Source organism: Pelophylax lessonae, assembly GCF_965119305.1.
Source record: "Pelophylax lessonae genome assembly, chromosome: 8".
Taxonomy (NCBI): domain Eukaryota; kingdom Metazoa; phylum Chordata; class Amphibia; order Anura; family Ranidae; genus Pelophylax; species Pelophylax lessonae.
Window position 1 is genome coordinate 103,422,956 of NC_138775.1, and position 21,945 is coordinate 103,444,900.

The 21,945-nt window shown below is 41.5% G+C and overlaps 1 protein-coding gene across 1 annotated transcript; it reads left to right on the forward strand.

The window, feature by feature from the left end:
• Positions 1–1,006: 1,006 nt before the first annotated feature.
• Positions 1,007–21,066, forward strand: LOC309562166 (uncharacterized protein; the record flags this gene model as incomplete). The annotated part of the gene is made up of 2 exons (XM_082266289.1): positions 1,007–1,024; positions 20,257–21,066. 2 exons carry the CDS (start codon positions 1,007–1,009, stop codon positions 21,064–21,066), a joined length of 828 nt encoding a protein of 275 aa, XP_082122415.1.
• Between the last annotated feature and the right edge of the window lie 879 nt (positions 21,067–21,945).

Consider the following 21,945-nt stretch of genomic DNA (forward strand, 5'->3'; position numbering starts at 1 on the left):
CCTGCGAAGATTAGCAAGGCCTTGCTCGTTCAGGAGACTATTGCAATCTAAAGGAAAGGGAGCCCCCTATAGTATACAGAGTGCACTCTGATACATAACCTAGTTTCAGGTTACTAGAGTCACTGAGATAAGTTAGTAATATTGTGGTGTTATTCTTTATTACAGTAAAGCATTGATTTCTATGGTCACTCTTGCATTACATTTGAGGAGTAGTCTATTGACAGATTATTGATACATTAATCCTCAATTATATAGCACAATATATATATGCATTTTTGTTGCTCTATTAGATCCTGAGTGCTGAATCGTATACCACTCTGGGTTGAGGATTCAGGATCTCTCTTGCATTATTGATCTTCTATACTGATTGTTTTATTGAAACTGTTTGTTCATTCTTCTAATCACAAGTTAAAGATAGTAAATTTGATCTTTTATCGCAATCTGGTAGTGTTTAATTATTCAATATGTCTGAACCTATAGTGTCAAGTGGGTTGGACAATGTTCAGGGCAACAGAAGTGAGGAGGATGTGTATACACTTAGCCACTCCCCAGGGGGCAGGGCTACACAAGAAAGTATTTTGCTTACCTTAAAACTGCAGCTTTGCATTGCATGCTATTATTAAGTCTATAATCTACCAGAACATCTCAATTCTTCCCACCCATTGACTCCCCCAGTTGTACTCAAAGATGCTTGCATGTTTTTAGCCCCCAAGAGCATAACTTTACACTTATCAACAATAACATAAAATCAATACATCTCAAAATGTAGTTGTGAACGTCAAAGCAACAATATTTACTTATAAAGCAAGATTATATGCAACTAAAATGCAGCAAAACTTCTGTGGAGTCTTACAAAACCAACTTTGAACAGTGCAGGCGTAGAGCAGAGTTAAGGGACACCATCTAGGATGGGAAAATCCTAGTACACAGAAATAAGAGGTAATGATAAGACTTGATGAAAAGCCTTGGTCATTGAAGGATCAAAGAGCAGTAGCAGTAAAATAATATGGAAAAAGCTTTGAAGGTAAGAAACAAAAACCTCAATGAATTCTGATAACGGCAGGCATTAAAATAATTGTGAATGGGAGGTATCAAAAGCATATGATTAGCTTTCCATGACTGCAGCATTGACAAACCTATTAAAGAAATGTATTAGGTGGTTGCATTCTAGTTTTTAAGCTATATATAAGCTAAAGTTGGAGAACATGAGGATCCATTCAGGTTCACTGTTATAAAAGCAACATATTTAGTAAAATATGTTTCTAAGGTGGGTAAAAAAGGTGAGTGCTTGGACAAAACAAATCCAAACTTGGCCCCGTCCACAAAAGAATGATACTGTAGCACTCACCCCAAAGCAACTGCTGGATTTTAACAAGTCCTCCTACCCTTGTTAATCATGACCCACCATGCAGGCTGCACCACACTGATGGCAACAATGAGACTTCGGTTCCTTGTCTTTTAGTCTTTTTTGTCATTTATTTAAGCAATTAACTTGTGGAAGGAAGTTTAACAGGTACAGAATATCCAAAAACAGCAAAATAGTCCAAGCCTTCTAGTAGCAGAAATATTGGTGTCTTTAATATGCTCTGTAGCAGCCTCTCAATAGTAAACTGGCTCTTGATGAAGTAGAAAAAAAACAATTTGTTCACACAAGCATGTAGCAGTCGTGTGAAACGCATCTACTGTCCTACCCTGCTGTACCTTGTACCACTCATGTGAGTAAAGAACTTTTCTTCATTGGATTCCATGGTGGTGTGCGACCATTTTCTTCTTTCAACATTCTATGTAAGCCTACCTATTAATGTGTGTGTGGTGGCATTTTAATATTTAATAAAACAGTGTTGCACTATTATGGGTGTCTGTTTTACCTATAATCAACATCGGCCATCCGAGAGGGAATAGAGATGTGCAGACCTATCCAGGTGTTCTGATTGCTGATAAGGCTGTATGGTCCCTGGGACCTGGGGCTTCTGGTGAGCAGATGTATGAGTCTTATCATGAGGTGGAGCACTGATCATGAGGTGAATCAAATTAAGAAGGCATGGTGTGGGTGACAGCATTTATTGAGCACTAATTTATTCCACTTAAGACGGCTTCTTTTGTATATGTATTGTGACTGCTTCACATTTATTAACTTCTGTTGGTTATATAACAATAGTGTATTGTTGTGTTCACACTATTGGAACATTTGTATGTTATTTTCCATGATATCTACATTAGCCATCACTGAACTGTTTTTCATTTAAAGGGGCAGCAGTTAAGGGAACTCACTATATGGATGAGGCACCCTTCATGGATTATTTCATCATTTAAATGTAGGTATTTTATTGCAGAACAGACATTGCATATAACTTCTGCAATAAAGAGCCCTCCTGTTTGCAATTTTTTTATTATTAGATTTATTTTTTTATTTTGTTTTTTAACTTTAGTTCAACTTTAAGGCAGGGTCCTTACAATATTTTGAATGTCTGTGGCTGGAGAAGTCAACGAGAAGCAATTGCACTGCAAAATATAGCAATAAGGGGCATGGAAAGTATTGGTAAAAAGTTTTATTTCCAGTATTTAGTTATTTTTTGGTATATTCTTTATTTAAAGATTTTAACAGCATACACCAGGAATACAATGAAAAATATTTAGCATAAAACATCAATATGATCTTACATGTCACAGTACAGCATTACACAATGTTAAATTATTTTAACCATAAAACATACACGTGGCAAAAAAAAAGGCATTTCATAACCCTAAATTTGTGGCTTATTGTCTTTTTTGGATGTGTCTGGATGTAATGGTAAGTGCCATCCATCACATGGCATGAGCTACCCAGTGTATTAATAAGGGTAACTCAGGAGCAGGGGGTGTTAGGAGGGTAATAGGTGGGTGGATTGGACAGATTGGACTGACAAAAGGTGAGGGGAAGAGTGTGAAGGTGGAAGAACACTAATAGAAATAAAGTGGCTAGTATTGCTAGAAAGAGAGAATAAAAGGGGGGAGAAGGGGAGGATAAGGAAAGGAGTAGAGAGGTACTGCTCCTTCGTCAAGGGTCAATGACCTAGGTGCAGCAATGTATTAGAGCTGAATAATAATTCAGTCATGATTGGGCATTGTGCAAGAGAGCTTTATACACAGAAGTAGAAGAGAAATTGTTCAACTAAAACCAAGTCCACCAACATTTTCATTTGTTCTCCTACTTGAGAAAATAAGGCACTCCATTTGTTTGATCTACTTTACTTTATTTATAAAAATACGGGTATAGATTGGAAGGGTTCTGCTTTCATAGCTCATACAGTATATGCAATTTCTGAGAGTTTTAACCAGGTGGGGAAAATCATATGTTTTTCTTGGTATAATATTTTGATGTAAAAGAAAGACTTGGTCTAGCGGAAGTGGGAAGACTGTGCTTGGCCTCTTTCTAGAAAGGTTTGAGGACCCTAAAAATCCAGAACACATATAGCATGTCTCCATTGTCTCATCCAGGTCACAAGCACAGGTTTGGCATTGATGGAAACATAAGTACTAGCAGGTAAGGATCATAAAGCCTATTTCTTGTGAATTTGTAATAATTTAGGTTTTAAGCATGTAATACAATAACTTGTCTTTTGTTCATATGCGAGTTGAAGCTGTAGGACCTGTTCCCACTTTGTAAAGTATGACGGGGGGTAGTTTTGGGAAGGTTGAGCAATATGGAAACAGTATGTTTGAGGGGTTCACACATTCACTTACAAATGCAGTGAGAGATCAAGAAAAGCCTCAAATTTGAGGTGAGTATCTTAGTAACATAGTTGGGTTGTTCACCAAAATCCCAGGGATTCCAGGCGATGGTCTAACACCACCTGTTCCAGGGAGGGACATTTCTGTTTAGAAATAAAAGGATGTGCTCTATAAAGCTAGGAGGAGTGTATTAGTTCTAAGAAATGTGGGACGTCCCCTCCAGGTGAGAAAGCTGGGTTCTCCAATAAAGGAAAGCAGGGAAATTGTTATAGGGAGATTTGACCCACCTGAAAACATTTTCTACAGATTGTTCAAGTTGTGTCAATGATAGTATGTGCTCTGAATGCATGAGGGACTCTGTCAGGACACCAGGGTAACACAATTAGAGCAATAGTGATTGCTGCCTGCTCTAAGGCCACCCATTGTTTAAAGGGGGCATGAAAGCACCAATCTATCACCCTGGATGAATGACATACTGCTTGGTAGAAAGGGGGGGTCAATACCGCAATGGCTTTTATCAAGCCATGTCACAACAAATGTAAGTCTCTGTGGTTTGTGGGCATAGAGGAAGTGGGTGAATGTTCTGGCCAAAGATATTGTAAACAATGGAAGTATGTGTATTGAAAGAGCTTGTAGGAAGCACAGGTAGAATATTAATCTACTTCTTTATTTATGTTTGTCTCCCAAATCAGGAGAACCCTGCATGAGTCAGGTTCTGTTTGATTCTATGAAGGAGCACGGGGAAGTTGACTGAGAAGGTATTCCAAAGGTCCTGTGGGATAATAGTGCCTAGAGAATTCTCACCACTTGTGTGCTAAATTGGTGCATAATTTTGAAATATTTTGAGCAGAATAGAAACGTTTAAAGTTGTTGTAAACTCAAATGGTTAAATTTGATTTCACCTCCATGTGTCTGTTCATTTGCTGTGTGGTTTGTTTTTATGTTTTCCAATCCTAAATAGCTTTTTTTGCTCATTTGTGGTCACATGTCCTCCCTCTGCTCTGGATGTCATCTAAGGGAGCAAAGTGGGAGGAGCCATGATTCCCTTCTGTTTTGGGTAAACAGTATAGCCAATAAATGAAGGCTGGAGGAAAGGAGAGGGGCAGAGAGGAGAGGGGAGGGGCAGTTAGAAGATTGTGTTCTTACTGCACAATACGGAGCTGACAGGGAGAGAGGGAGGAGGAAGAGGGGGAGATGCAGAGAGCTCAACAGCCATGATAAACATGGTCAGCTCACAGAGGGGAAGTCAGGACCAGGCAGGATCAACCAGGTACTGTAGAGAAAGAGGCAATTTAAAAAGCACTATGCTATAGCTCATGCCTAAAACTGACACATCTAGTGTTGTCTGATGTGGCATTGGGATCTTGTTACGCTGCACTTGAGGTTGTTGGCAGTCCATCCTATTCTTCCTGCATGGCCATGAGGAGTACCCACCATTTACATTAACGATGGGACAGGAACCACTTTATAGCAAACGTGGGCTGAGAGTCTATCTGTGCTGGACAGTATTAGAGTGGCTGGGGCAGTCCAATTCCATTTGTTGGCTACATACCTGTGACAAACAAACAAAGGGTTGGGGAGGCACACCCTGAACATGCGGGTGGGGGGGACACATCCTGAACATGCATTTCTAAAACTGATGCTGCTATAAAAACCAATATACGTATATATATATATACATATATATAACTACAGAGGATAGCGCACACATGCAAAAGAAATAACTATCAAATGTAACAAGGCAACTAAGACCTGATCAAACTAAGTTAAAATTAAGTTAAAATGGGGATTTAGTCCCACCATATGGCCAAATCGTGCTCAAGCCCACCACTACGTCAAAGTACCCCATTGTCAGTGGGTCCTACACTATCCATAAAATGAAGGATAAATCCAACCTCTCTTAACCATTGGAGATACAGTGCCTTGCGAAAGTATTTGGCCCCCTTGAACTTTGCGACCTTTTGCCACATTTCAGGCTTCAAACATAAAGATATAAAACTGTAATTTTTTGTGAAGAATCAAGTGGCACACAATCATGAAGTGGAACTAAATTTATTGGATATTTCAAACTTTGTTAACAAATAAAAAACTGAAAAATTGGACGTGCAAAATTATTCAGCCCCTTTACTTTCAGTGCAGCAAACTCTCTCCAGAAGTTCAGTGAGGATCTCTGAATGATCCAATGTTGACCTAAATGACTAATGATGATAAATAGAATCCAGCTGTGTGTAATCAAGTCTCCGTATAAATGCACATGCACTGTGATAGTCTCAGAGGTCCGTTTAAAGCGCAGAGAGCATCATGAAGAACAAGGAACACACCAGGCAGGTCCGAGATACTGTTGTGGAGAATTTTAAAGCCGGATTTGGATACAAAAAGATTTCCCAAGCTTTAAACATCCCAAGGAGCACTGTGCAAGCGATAATATTGAAATGGAAGGAGTATCAGACCACTGCAAATCTACGAAGACCTGGCCGTCCCTCTAAACTTTCAGCTCATACAAGGAGAAGACTGATCAGAGATGCAGCCAAGAGGCCCATGATCACTCTGGATGAACTGCAGAGATCTACAGCTTAGGTGGGAGACTCTGTCCATAGGACAACAATCAGTCGTATACTGCACAAATCTGGCCTTTATGGAAGAGTGGCAAGAAGAAAGCCATTTCTTAAAGATATCCATAAAAAGTGTTGTTTAAAGTTTGCCACAAGCCACCTGGGAGACACACCAAACATGTGGAAGAAGGTGCTCTGGTCAGATGAAACCAAAATCAAACTTTTTGGCAACAATGCAAAACGTTATGTTTGGCATAAAAGCAACACAGCTCATTACCCTGAACACATCATCCCCACTGTCAAACATGGTGGTGGCAGCATCATGGTTTGGGCCTGCTTTTCTTCAGCAGGGACAGGGAAGATGGTTAAAATTGATGGGAAGGTGGATGGAGCCAAATACAGGACCATTCCGGAAGAAAACCTGATGGAGTCTGCAAAAGACCTGAGACTGGGACGGAGATTTGTCTTTCAACAAGACAATGATCCAAAACATAAAGCAAAATTTACAATGGAATGGTTCACAAATAAACATATCCAGGTGTTAGAATGGCCAAGTCAAAGTCCAGACCTGAATCCAATCGAGAATCTGTGTAAAGAACTGAAAACTGCTGTTCACAAACGCTCTCCATCCAACCTCACTGAGCTCGAGCTGTTTAGCAAGGAGGAATGGGCAAAAATTTCAGTCTCTCGATGTGCAAAACTAATAGAGACATACCCCAAGCGACTTACAGCTGTAATCGCAGCAAAAGGTGGCGCTACAAAGTATTAACTTAAGGGGGCTGAATAATTTTGCACGCCCAATTTTTCAGTTTTTTATTTGTTAAAAAAGTTTGAAATATCCAATAAATTTCGTTCCACTTCATGATTGTGTCCCACTTCTTGATTCTTCACAAAAAAATACATAAAAAAAAAACATAAATATCTTTATGTTTGAAGCCTAAAATGTGGCAAAAGTTTGAAAAGTTCAAGGGGGGCGAACTTTCGCAATGCACTGTACTTACTCCTTACATGGGAGAGATGTGCTAGCTGCAGAAAACACTGCTTGAACTGCACTATAAGGGACTCCTCCTATATCTGCTTACTAGTGGACACTGATAACGAAGTACAGTTGTGGGAGAGTGGGGTGCTCAATCCCAGGAGTCTGGTCAGGACTGAAGGTATAACAAACTAACAAATGGTTGGGGGTCACACCCTTAACATGCATTTCTAAAACTGGTGCTGCTATAAAAACCAATATATATATATATATATATATATATATATATATATATATATATATATAACTACATAGGATAGCGCACACATGCAAAAGAAATAACTATTAAATGTAACAAGGCAACTAAGACCTGATCAAAATAAGTAAAAATGGGGATTTAGTCCCATCATATGGCCATATCATGCTCAAGCCCACCACTAAATCCAACCTCTCTTAACCATTAGAGCAGGGGGCGGCCCGTCCATTGGGGGATCAGGGGCACCGCCCCCCCTATCCATGCGTCAGGCCCCCTAATCTACATGCAGGGCGCCGGACACATGGATTCCAATGGGTTTTTTTTGTTTGAAGCACGTGGTTAGAGCCAGGGGCTCTAATAGGCTTCAAAAAAGGGTGGGCTCAGGGCGCAGAGCACTGCATCCTGAGCCCACCCAGTTGTGTGACAATAGCGAATGAATATTCGCTATTGTCACACGGATTTTCCTCCTGGCCAAAAGGAGAAGCCATGCCATTGGCCGAGGAGGGAGGAGACGCAGGAGACCGAGGGGGAAGCGGCCGCCACAGCGGCTGCTGACTGCCGACTTCCCTCCACATGTCCCGGGTGAGTGAGCCGGCGACCAGGGGATATAGTGTGTGGGCTTGTGTAGTCCGGGGGGGTATGGTGTGGTCCGTCTGCCGCTTCCCCCCCCCCCCCGGCCCATGGAGCACCAGCCGCCACTGCATTGAGATACTTACTCCTTACATGGGAGAGATGTGGTAGCTGAAGAAAACACTGCTTGAACTGCACTATAAGGGACTATACTAGTAGACACTGACAATGAAGTACAGATGTGGAAGAGTGGGATGCTCAACCCCAGGAGTCTGGTCAGGACTGAATGTATAACAAACAAACAAAGGGTTGGGGGGTACACCCTGAACATGCATTTCTAAAGCTGGTGCTGCTATAAAAACCAATATATATATATATATATATATATATATATACACTGTATTTTCTGGCGTATAAGACTACTTTTGAACCTCAAAAAAATCCCCCAAAAATGGATCATGTAATAGGGGGGTCGTCTTATACGCCCAGTCGTCTTATACGCTGGAAAATACGGTATATAACTACAGAGGATAGTGCACACATGCAAAAGAAATAACTATCAAATGTAACAAGACAACTAAGACCTGATCAAAATAAGTAAAAATTGGGATTTAGTCCCACCATATGGCCATATCGTGCTCAAGCCCACTACTACGTCAAAGTACCCCATTGTCAGTGGGTCCTACACTATCCATAAAATAAAGGATAAATCCAACCTCTCTTAAGCATTGGAGATACTTACTCCTTACATGGGAGAGATGTGCTAGCTGCAGAAAACACTGCTTGAACTGCACTATACATACCTGTGACCTACGCAGGGGTACTTCTATTTGGTGAGTGCGGTCCTATTGGGGAAGCACAATTGCACCTTCTTGCATGGAGTGATTTCTACACAATCAAATTATATCTTATAGTTTACACATTTTCTACTTGCACTTTGCACAATTATTGGGACTATTGGACTATACATTTTTTTTTTGATTTTGGATATTTCTTGAATCTTTGACATTTTTATGATTTGTTGTTATTAGCACTGAATTACCTGTATTATTTATGTACTTTATTGCATATTTTATAATCAGTGAGGATTTTGAATTTTTATGTACCAATTTGCACCTTTGCGCTTTAATCTTGTATGTTTCACATTTTAGCACACATGACACTTTATTTATATACATTTACAGGTTACGCCACCATATCCATTCTTTTGCACATATGACACTTTTTTTGCACATATGACACTTTATTTCGAGGCAGCTCCACCATACCTTTCCTTTCTTTCCATATTGTTATACCCTATTGGGGTATCTGAGGTAGGCAACAACCCTTTTATTCCTTACATACCCTAGAGTGGAATCTATATATATTTTAATTAATTGGGAAATTGGAAAGTGTGATGTAAAGGCAGAATTCCCCTTGCAGGATAGATAGCAAGATGGTAGGATTATCTATGAAAAACAGCAGGTTGTCTGCATAAGCAGCTACTTTCTGAGGCGGGGGAATTACAATATTTAGGGCTTTAATGCCTGGATTTACTCTGATTTTGCATAGGAAGAGCTTAAGGGAAAAAGGAAAATTAAAGAAAACAGTGGGTAACACTATGACGTGTGATTCAATACAGCCAGCTGGGGGGAGAGGGTTCTGTTCACTTTAACTTGAGCCATAGGGTTAGAAAAATTGTTACCCAGGACATCATCTCCACCAGGCCTAGTCGCCTCTGTTTTCCCGGCATAATTGTCAGCACTTCCCTTTACACTAGTCACATGTTTAGGAGGTGGTGTCATCCTGTTGTGGATCTGCCTTGTCTGCATGCATGCCCCCCCCCCCCCCAACTACACATTGTGACAGTAGAGGGTCGCAAACCTCTCCCTAGAGTGATCTGTTAGTAGTGGAGTAAGGTGAACCAATAGAGAGCCAATATCTATAGATGTTTGTGTCTTCCCTGAGCATTGAGTACATTTTGTGGCCAAATGATCAGGTGTTTTGGGTGTTCTCTGTTTCAAATGAGTTCCAAGAAAATATGACAGGCCAGGATAGACATGGATGTTCTGCCTGGCTTTAATTTCTTCTTGGACTTAAATGCATCGCTCTTCAGGAATCAACACCAACAATTAACAACAGAACCCAATGGTGGTCCATTAACCACTCTAAAACCCCATCCCACCTACCCACACCATGCCTGCACCTTGCACCCCCCCCCCCATCTCAGGTTTACCCTTTTTAATTGGTTCAAACAAGCAACACATACTTGTGTTTGTCAGAAATGCTGTTTACAGAAAATAAACTTTGGACCTTATGCAAAATCTGCAATTACCTTTACGTACCTTTCATACTGCATAATACATGCATCTTCATCATGCTACCCATGGCATCCAAGTGGACCTTGCATAGTCTGCTGCAGAGATATGAGGATATTGTACTCAAATCACTGGTCCAGATGCAGGTTGAGCTATATATACCTGACAAGGATGTACCATCAAATATCCAAGTACAGTTACATTTAAAGGTGACTTTAGCAAAATATTCTGGGTTACCCCACCTGTTCTGTACTCTAGTTTTCAGATAATCAGCATTTCATTGGTGGTCCCCTTGACCCTAGAGACCTGGGGACTAATTTCCCAAGCTACTGCTACCCTGCTGGAGCCTGGTTAAGGGGAACTCCAGGATGCAACTAAAGAAGGGAAATATGGAAGTGCTTTCAATTGTCAAATGCGAAGTATGCAGATTGGGGTGTACTGCACCTGAGCAGTCCTCTGCCAGTGGAAGTGTCTATGTTAGGTCACCTTGCCAAGGAGCAATACTTTTTATACTGACTTTGACAATGCCATGATGGAGGCTACTGTTGTCATATCACAGGCCTTAAAGGGGGAACAGTGTTGACTGGAGTGTGCTGCACTCAGCCACTGCATAGATAAGGGTGGCCAGGCCACCAGCATACTGCAGGTACTGCCTCAACTCAGGGGGAGGTACCTGTCCAGCATCCCTGGGGTGATGGCGTCTTATTATCAAAGACAGATGTGCCGGAAGAAAAAGTTGGTAGTGTCTGAGTGTGAGCAACTTCTGGGTCAATAGTGCAGCATTATGGCTCGTCGATCTCCGAGAACGCAAATAGGTCTGAAAGATCCATTGGGCTCATCAGCAGGAAGGACATTGAGTTTTTCCAAACAATTATTGCAGGTGGTAGCCCCAACAAGAGGCTATCCCAGGGCCAGCACTCCAAGGTCTATTCAGAAGGGCCTGAATGGGTGATCTTTTCTGTAGGTTGGCCCTTGAAAGATCAGACACTTAAGTTGTTGTATTTTGCACCAGAACACATGTTTTATGTTTATGCCAACTTTCTTTATATGTATTTGTAGCACATTATCTCTTTCTTTGTTATTATGAATTTTATTAAATACTCATATTTAATGCAATTCATATGATATATGATCATGTGATGTGATATTTTCTTATGTTAAATGCCTAGTGTGCAATTAGCCTTATATTCACAAAGACTTTTACAGGGAGAGAAGCAGTTCTGATGCCAGCAAAAGCCTGTCGACACAGGATGTAAAGATGCAGACTTATTTTCGTTAGAATTTTAGTAGCGCTTGTTATTTGGGAAAACTAGAGACAATTGTAGTGCAACTTTACTTTTGCTGAATGAAAACAATCCCCTCTTGGTGATCTATGCACATTGCAAGGATTTTAATTAACTTTGCAGCATTGTCCTACCTTTTTCCATTCTGAACAAAAAGCTGTTTGTTTCATCATGTCCTTTCAAGACTTGATTTCTGAATGGGGGTGGGGGGATCTGGTGCACTTTTAATGTTCTAATGAGGAGGGTCGCAGGGTCTGCATCCCTTTAGAAGTATTTAACCCATATAGAGCAAAACCAAGAAAGGAGAGAGCACACGTCTGCACTAGTGTAATAAAGCTTTAATAAATGAAACAATAAAAACACTTTAACTGTTGCGCTCACATTTAACATATGCTCAGTGCAGCACATAAAGGTACTCTCTGGTAGCTTTCCTTAATCACTGCTGTAAGATCCCAACAGGGAAGGAAGTCTGCAAGCTCTCTGGCTAGCTGCCCGGATCCTGACAGCACATCCAAAGCCGTGACACAAATACAGCGTGCAGAGCCTAATGTACATGTGCCCGGTCCAGCAGATGTCACACTCCATGAACTCAAAAACCGACGCAAGGGGAAGGCAGGGGAAGAGAGCTGATGTCAGACTGTTGTCATGATCATGCATTTTGGAGGCATGGCCTAACCTTTGTGTCGGTTTTCGTGTCGATGGAGCGCGGTGCCGGCTACACCATGCGCATGCGCACTAGGCTCTGCACGCTGTGTTTGTGTTACGACTCTGAATGTGCTTTCAGGATCCGGGGCAGCTAACCAGAGAGCTTGCTGGCTTCCTCTCCTGTTGGGATTGTACAGTGGTGATTAACCACTTTAAGACCAGAAGGATTTGCCCCCTTCCTTACCAGGCCCTAATTTGCGATTCGGCACTGAGTTACTTTAACAGACAATTGCGCATTCGTGTGATGCTGTACCCAAATAAAATTGATGTCTTTTTTTCCTACAAAGAGAGCTATCTTTTGGTGGTATTTGATCACCTGTACGATTTTTATTTTTTGTGCTAGAAACAAAAAAAGAGCGACAATTTTGAAAAAAAAAAAACAATATTTTTCACATTCTGCTATATGACATTTTCAAAAAAAAAATTTAAAAATCAAAATGTTTTTAACATTTTAGGCCAATTTGTTTTCTGCTACACATTTTTGTTAAAAAAAAATCTCATTAAGCGTTTTTTGATGTTTGGGCAAAAGTTATTGCGTCTACTAACTATGGGAAAGATTTATGTCATTTTAATTGTTTTTTTTTTTTTTACTAATAATGGCAGCAATCTGCGATTTTTTGCGGGACTGCGACATTGCGGCGGACAGATCAGACCCCTTACTGACATTTTTGACACTTTTTGGGGGACCAGTGACAATACTACAGTAACCAGTGCTAATAATATGCACTGTTACTGTAATAATGACACTGGCAGGGAAGGGGTTAACACTGTGGGTGATCAAGGGGTTAAATATGTACGTAGGGGCGTGTTTCTAACTGTGGGGGCGTGGCTTGTGGAATGACCATAGAGACATGTGACCTATATAGAAGGATTACAGGGGCTCTGTGATCATTCCAGGGAGAAGAACGGTCAGCTGTGTTTACAACAGCTGAACATTCTTCTCTCTCAGCGGGGAACGATCACGGGTGTTAGCCGACAATTGGAGCCGCCTGCCCCGTGCATCGCCCCCCTAGCCTCCCGAGAGCGAGCATCGGACATGTACAACGATTCCCCTGGGAGCTGCTGCCTGCCGCAGTATAACTACGGCGGGCAGTAGTTAACCGGTTAAAGAGAGCTACCAGAGAGTACCTGAAGCTGAACTTAACATCTGTTAAATGTCAGTGCAACAGCTGAAGTGTTTTATTATTTCATTTATTAAAGCTGTATTACACTAGGGCAGATATGAACTCTCTTTTTTCTAGTTTTTGTTCAGATGTGTTCCTGCCACCCAGTGGAATACTAGAGAGCTGCAGCACCGTGGTAGCCTATGACTCATCATTTTTATAGAACTACAACCACCAGGCAGCTAGAGGAACTCCTTTTTTGTTCAGCGCACCTGCTAGTTTGTTTTTCAAACCCTTATGGAGCATCTCACCAAAAATAAAATTCCTATTGCAGAGGATGCCTACATTTTTACCTAAGATGAAGTCAGTAAAACAATGCGCTACCAATTATTATTATAGGGAACAATGCGTGTGCAAAATAAATAAATAAATATGAATAGCAATAGCAGCCAATTAATGTAGTGTCCCCACATACAATAAAACTGATAACAAAGGAATCTAATCAGCGCTAAAGCAAGAAACAATAAGAACATACAAATGTATATATAGTGCTTGAATCTAGAAAAGTGCAGACAATATTAATGTGCAAAACATGCTAAAATGAATAATATATATCCACAAAAGGGTAATGCAAAAAAAATGGGAAAAAATATCACATTTGTGTAAAAAAGTCCATATACTTCATGTGACTATTAAAAAGTAAAAATCCATAAATATAAAATGACAAAACTGCGATAATAAATGGTGACTTCCGTGCGAGTCTCAAAACTTCCTGTGACCAATAGAGCAAAAATATACAAGTCCAAAAATATAAAGTGACGAAATTGCAGTAATAGTGACTTCTGTGCAAAGATCCAAATGTGAACCAACACAAATCCAACCAGTGAGTGCAATGGCTGCTCACCTCAATAAAGATGTTTTAAGCGAGTTCAAAAAGGCACTCCAATGATAAGGATCTTTCCACAATATTGGCAGACCGGCTCATGAAAAATAAACGAATGCCTCCATGGTGTAGTATGTAACAGCAGTAATTTATTAATGAAAGCATACACTTACATATTAGTAGTTGCCACCGTGTAATAGTAATGAATGGGGTCGCAGAGTCCCCGAATCTAGCAGCGAAGTGAATATAGACTTCTGGTCTCGGCCGAAAACTGGAAGTAACGTCACCCGACTCCTCACCGCCTTGCGTCACAAAACACTGTGGTGCTTTCACATGTGTTTAAAAAAAAAGGCAGCATGCTGTATTTTTTTACACATACACATCCCAAATACCTTACAAATGCATGTAGAATTGCACACTGAACACAGGATTGTGGCATAAATGAGCAGTTGGTGCAGACATCTGAGCAGTGATGGAACTACCAGAGTCACAAAGGTCACACTTGCAACCGGGCCATGGTGTTCTGCCACTGTCGGGGGACCCTAGCAGGGTTGCTAGCCTAATAGTGCTGGGTTGCTAGATCATTCAGCTGCTGTGCTTCACACTTCCCACAGTGCACACACAGGAGGAGAGGGGGCGGGAGGAGAAGGAGCAGATTGGCTCTCTGCTCTCCCATCTGTGAGAGGAAGGAGGGAGGGGGAACTGTCAGTGCAGGCTCTAGGCTGTATGAAAGAGATGCCCTCAGCTCAGGGACCTGCTGAGGAGGCACTGATAGGCAGCCCTGATGGGCAGCATTTATAGGCTGCACTGATGGGCACTGATAGGCAGCATTGATGAGCACTGATAGGGGACACTGATAGGCGGCACTGATTGGCACTGATAGGCAGCATTGACGAGCACTTATAGGTGGCACTGATAGATGGCACTGATTGGCACTGATAGGCGGCATTGAAGAGCACTGATAGGCAGTACTGATAGGTGGCACTGATGGGCACTGATAGATAGCATCGATAAGAAGCACTGATAGGTAGCATTGATAAGCACCACTGATAGGCATCACTGATGAGCACTGATAGGCGGCAATGATAGGCAGCACTGATGATCAGTGCCCTGATTATCAGTGTAAACAATGAACTGACAGTCTTGCCGGTTAGCGGCTCTCCTTTCCTCACACAGACACAGCGTGGGAGGAAAGGAATGCTGATAACTGACAAGTCTGTTTACAAGTGATCAGCTGATCACATGGTAAAGGGCCACTGTGATTGGCCCTTTACCATGACCTGTAACAGAGCGCACTGGGTGCATGCCCCAGGGGTAACACAGGAGGCAGGGTTCTGTGAGGATGTCCATCGATGCCCTCCTAGAACTGGGAGCCCGAGCTTGGATGGAGGAGGGGGGTCAGGGAGGCCCTTCTTGGTTTCTTTCACCGGGGTCTTGAAGGTTCTAGTTTTATCTCTGCATCTGAGGAAATCAATGAACTAATCATACAAGCAGGGAATTACATTTCTGGGAGAGTCCTGTACACCAACTGTCTACAGAATGCAACCAGGTTGCCATATTGTATTGAATTTTTTTTACAGTTTTAGAAAATTACATTGGCTGCCGAATAAAACAAAAGGGCAATTGTTAATAACATTAACCCTCCTCTTATGTTAGCTTTCTGTTACTATCCATGATGTTAACGGGTCGGTTTTGACCTGTGTCTTAAATCAGCCATAAAATACCCTCTGAACAATTATTTATCATCCAATTTGTTTCTTACCTCTTGGTTACCTTGTTAGGCTTCTTTATCCTTGAAAAGATTGGTTTTAATATTTTTGGTGTGACCCCTTAGACCTTTCTTTTGATAGCATACCTCTCATTTTCAAATTTAAAAAATGGTAAAATAAAGTCAGCAACTCTGAAATGTATTGGTCCTATGTTTCTTTACTTTATTTAGAGAAGCAGACAAGCAGGCAAATAGATAAGCCCCTCCCTAACTACAGCTCACAGGGTTGAGAGGTGATTGGCTGTCAGTGTTACTAAGCAGAGAGAGTGTTTATGATTTCAGTTTTGGCACTAATTAGTGTCCTATAATCCTATATTATAACTGGGTCAGAATTGACCCTAACACCATAAACGTCTTAATTTTCACCACAGTATTTTATAATTTAGTGAAAAGGATTATTTTTCTATTGCATTGTTTAAATAGAGGTTCCTGACAAAGTAAAAAAATCTTGATGCAATAAACAAATTTATGTGATACTTTTAGACATTCAAAACCTGAAAACGGGTCGGTTCTGACCCTAACACAAGAGGAGGGTTAAATAAAAAACGGCTTGTATAGCAATTTTAAATGCTTTATTATTTTTTGACCCTCCCTAATCTACATAAACCCCTGCACAAGTTTGAGACCTTGTCTGGCTATAAGGTTAATTCTTCTAAACCAGAAGCCCTGCAGCTCAATATGTCTTCCTCTGAGGTGCAACAATTGTCGGTCAGGATCTTTTCCCAATGAATGGAAGTCTACGACCATTAGATATCTGGGGGTACAAATTAGCTTGCGTTATAACCTTTATGACATTCATTTTTAGCCCTTTTTCAAGTTGATTAGATCTCTTCTAGCGAAGTGGAAACATTTCCTGGCTAGGTCACATTGCGCTGGTTAAAATGCCAATCCTCTCTAAGATTTTTCACAACCTGCTCAGTACCAGTCCCTTTGGTCCATCTTAGGAGTCTTCAGGCAGACCTTTTGAATTTTATGTGGAACTACAAACAACATAGGATAAGTAACTCAGACCTCTTTGCCTCTAGGAGTGATGGGGGTCTGGCCTTTCCCAACCTTATACGCTATTCTGCCCAATTGAGTGATCCCAGTTTGAGTGATTGTTCTTCCTGGCCCATCACATCATGAGCACCCTATTGAAACGTAGGTAAAAATCAATATGTGTTCAGATGGAAACAAGCAGCCAAAAGTTCCATTTGCACCCTTTAGTCTAGGTTCACATCTATGCAGTTGCAGTTGATGCATTTTTCAGGCATGTGTTGTGGTGCGTTATCCATTTTTAAACCCACAATTGTTATGTGTTTTTGCATGCAGTTTTCATGCATTTTGCGTTTTGTGTTTTTTTTTTATTATTCTTTTGTTGCCACACAGCTGGTTGAGAAGATGGCCGCTGTGTCCTTTTAACAACTGATGAGTCAGGTCCATACCAGCATACCAGGCCCTTCAGGTCTGGTATGGATTTGGAGGAGAACTCCACGCCAAATAAAAAAAAAATGGCATGGGTTCCCCCCTCCAAATTTATACCAGACCCTTATCCGAGCATGGCAGGTCAGGAAGCGCCCCCCCCCCCAAAACAATGTCAGGCCATACAATGTACCCCATACTCATTCACATAGGGGGCAGGATCTGTGGACCCTCTTGTTAAAGGGAGCTTCCAGACTCTGATAAGCCCCCCGCCTGCATACCCCCCAAACACAGCCAAGGGTTGTGGGAAAAAGGCCCTTGTTCACATGAACATGTGGACAAACTGCTTTGGGGAGGGGGGGAGAGCCTCCCCTGCCCTAAAGCTCCCCTCATGTTGAGGGAATGCGGCCTGGTATGGTTCAGGGGGGAGCACTCGCTCATCCCCTTCCTTTCCTGACCTGCTAGGCTGCATGTTCGGATAAGGGTCTGGTATGGATTTGTGGGGGGGGGGGCACGCCATTTTTTTTGGTTATGGCATGGGGTTCCCCTCCAAATCCATACCAGACCTGAAGGGCCTGGTATTGATCTGGAGGGGACCCCACGCTGTTTTCTTACTGATTTATTGCCGGCAATTCTTTTATTTTCATTTAGCTGTCATCTTCCTGGCCTGCTCCTTAGCAACCAGCTATATACAGTGCTATTAAAGGGGAAATAAAACACAAAACGCATTCAAAAACGCATAAAAAATGCAACACTTGTGTTTCTGGTTCGACTCCTTTGAACTCAAAACGCAATCTGCTGCAGGAAAAAAAAACTCCTGACCCTTTCCAAAAATGCATCGGTTGAAAAACACATAGATGTGTACGTGTACCCTAGAAAAAACGCACCAAAAAGTGCATGGGTATGAAAGAAGGGTAATAAAGAAAACACATATAAAGCACTCTTCTTTTGGTATATGACTCCGACCCGCCTCTAAGCTATATACCTTTCGGCCATAGATCAATGCTGGCTCTGTAATAGAGACCGTGGCACTTTGCTTCATATTTACTGGCAGTGCCAACAATCTAACTGAAGATCGGTACAGGATCTCCTCAAATGTTTGTACAATACGGACTTCCCTTTTTCTCCCAAGGTTTTCTAGATAGGGTTACCTCCTAGAAAACTAACTAGGCTAGCTAAGAAACTAACACGTCACATCCTAACACCCACTAGATGCCTTATAGCCCTCCAGTGGAAGAGGCAAACACAGCTGACCTCCATTTAGTTGTTTTCTAGAACCAAGGATGTGAAGATTATGGAGTCTTTTATGGCCCACCTTACTGGTACAGTAGATCGACATAATGCAGTCTGGGAGCCTTGGCATTCACGAGAAGACTCCTTAAGCCTAGTACACACGCAACGATTATCGTCCGACCGATCGTCCGTCTTTTGTCCAGAGTTGTGTTTTGTTGGTTGGAATGTGCTCTAGACTGCACTGGACTTTTGTCGACCGACAGAAAATGACGTCACTACGTCCGACGCACGTCCGACGCTACAAAAGAGGAAGTGAGTTTTTGGCCGTGACCCTTCTGGGCATCTCGCTGTGATTTCGGTAGCATTTGTTTGGTTAACGACATTTCGCTAGTTTCCGAGACATCGTTCGAGAATTAATTATGGAGACCGAGAATTCGACTCTTGCTGTAGTTTCGCTGGGAGTTATGGCTCTGAGCCAAGTTATTAGCAAGAGGAAGAAGAAGAAGCGTACCTCCTGGACCAAAAATTGGTTGCTTAACCGTGATCAATTTTCCACATGTCCTTGCTGAGGGAGCTCCAGGAAAATAATCCTGATGACTTCAGGAATTATTTGAGGATGACGGATCCCATCTTTCACCGTCTTCTTGCCCTGGTGTCCCCCTATATTCTGAAGCAGAATACATGTATGCGGGTTGCAATTACTCCTGAGCAAAGGCTAATTGCAACTTTGAGATATCTTGCAACAGGGAGAAGCCTTCAGGATCTCAAGTTCACCACAGGTATCTCCCCCCAAGCTCTTGGGAGTCATCATCCCTGAGACCTGCTCTGCTATCATCAAAGTCTTGCAGAAGGACTTTATTAAGGTATGTTTCTTTTTTATATTACATCCCATGTATTTGTCATCTCATCCTAATTTAGATTATTTTGGATGTACATCAAATTACAGATGTCATTATTTTGTAACTACCCTCTGTCCGCATGCACATAGTAGTAAAGCTTTATATTTTCCTAAATATTTGTAAAATGACCCAGTAACCACCCCAGCATTCTCTCCTATGTGTCCCTAAACGCATTGCCTGTTAACAGTATATTGAATCTGTGTCATTTTCTGACTTTCCCAGAAGCAATTATTCCTTTGCAAATGTTTTTGTACCTAGTTTAGGAGTTATCTTAAAGACATCAGTCCATCCATTCCAACCTATGATTGTGTATGTTTATTTTCTGATGTAAAAACGTTCAGTGGGCACAAGCCCTTAATGATGTTTAAAGGCATAGTTTTACTTACCCACCCACGCTAAATGTAAAAGTCAGCATATACCAAAGCTGTAGCTGGTGAACTACAATATTATCACATTAGGAGGTGAAAAATAAATGTATGTAGAGGTCATACCCCAAAATGCTAAATATTCTCTTCATGTTGTTCTTATCTTAAAATTGCATAAGCATTTTACTGACAAATGTGTGTGTGTAATAATGTGATGTGCTCAAGCACTAATTGTATTTTCATTTTTTCCACAGTTTCCCTCCAACGCAGAACAGTGGCAGGAGATTGCTGGTCAATTCCAGAAGCAGTGGAATTTTCCAAATTGTGGGGGTGCTATTGATGGGAAGCACTTCGGCATTGTTCCACCACTGAATTCTGGGTCATATTTCTTTAATTATAAAGGCTTTTTTAGCATTGTCATGCTAGCAATAGTCAATGCTAATTATGAGTTTTTATTTTTGGACATTGGGAAGAATGGCCGCAATTCGGATGGGGGAGTGATTGACCAGACCGAGTTTGCTTGGCGTCTTGAGAATGGCACTCTCAACTTGCCATCCAGGGAGCAAACCATTGAGGGGCTGAGTTTTGTCTTTGTGGCAGATGATGCATTTGCGCTTGGGGAGCACCTTATGAAGCCCTTCCCTCAGAGGAACCTCACCCCCGAGCAAAGGATCTTTAATTACAGGTTATCCAGAGCTAGAAGAGTGGTGGAGAATGCCTTCGGGATCATGTCAAATCGTTTTAGGATTTTCCTAACTTCTATTCATCTGGCACTCTACAAAATAGATCATGTGGTCCTGTGTTGCTGCATTTTGCACAACTATTTGCGCAGGCATGCTGAGACCTATGTCAGTTTGCAGCAAGTGGAGACTGACCCTGCCATGCCAGGGCCGAGTGGAGAGGCAGAACCACGTGTGCCAGTGGATTCCCTGACATCAGTGAAAGTCGCCCGTTCTGGATTGGCATCCCGAAGTGCCTATGGTGATATAAGGCAACAATATCTTGAGTATTTTGTGGGGAGAGGGGCTGTTTTGTGGCAACAATTCTGGCCTGATACATTATAAAATGAATATATCTAATATTCTGTGCAATAAAAAAATATTGCATTTATTCTGTATTGTGTCTTTTAATAATTTGTGTACATATCAAAATCAACATTTTTTGGGTTCATCATGTGTTATATATGTGTGACTTTTGAAGGGTTAATACATTCATCAGTGTGTTTATCTACTGTTGTCTCTCCCCAGCAATTCAAATGCGATTATGGCCATGTGTGTTTTGTTTATCAGTGGTCAAAATACAAGGGCCTTCAGCACCCCTGTTAATTTCTAAAAGCCCTCTCACATTGAAAAGTAGGTCACACCCAAGGTCCATCCAATGTCACCTTACATTGGTGGTCATTGGCCAGAAGGTGCCCATACTATATATTTTTAGTAATACATTAGTGTAATAACAACTTACCTCCACCTGTTATGTTGTGTTCAATTATGACATCCTTCTCACTGCCCACCAATGTAAGGAGATGTCAGTGTTATGTGAAACTTGCTCAGTGTAGAGATATAAGTGTTATATATAGGTAATGTAAAGTGAAATGGACAAACAAAGCTGCAATACACTATATATAACACTGATCTCCCTACACTGATTGCTAGTACCCATCTCAATGCCATATAGAATCCTAGGAGTGCTAGTACTTTAAATATAACCTGTATATTTGTAGACTGATTGCCACTCAGTTCACGGATATCATTGTGCATTCAGTGTACTAGTGAATATCACTTGTTAGATGGCCACTGGTCCTGAAGGAACAATCATTTTGGCCGGCTGATAATTATACACACAATCAAAAATGCTTTAATTAACATTCCAATATGTGAACAGGACAGCCATCATACATTTTGTGCCACCTTACCCAGCTTTAGACCTGTCCCCCCCCCCCCCCC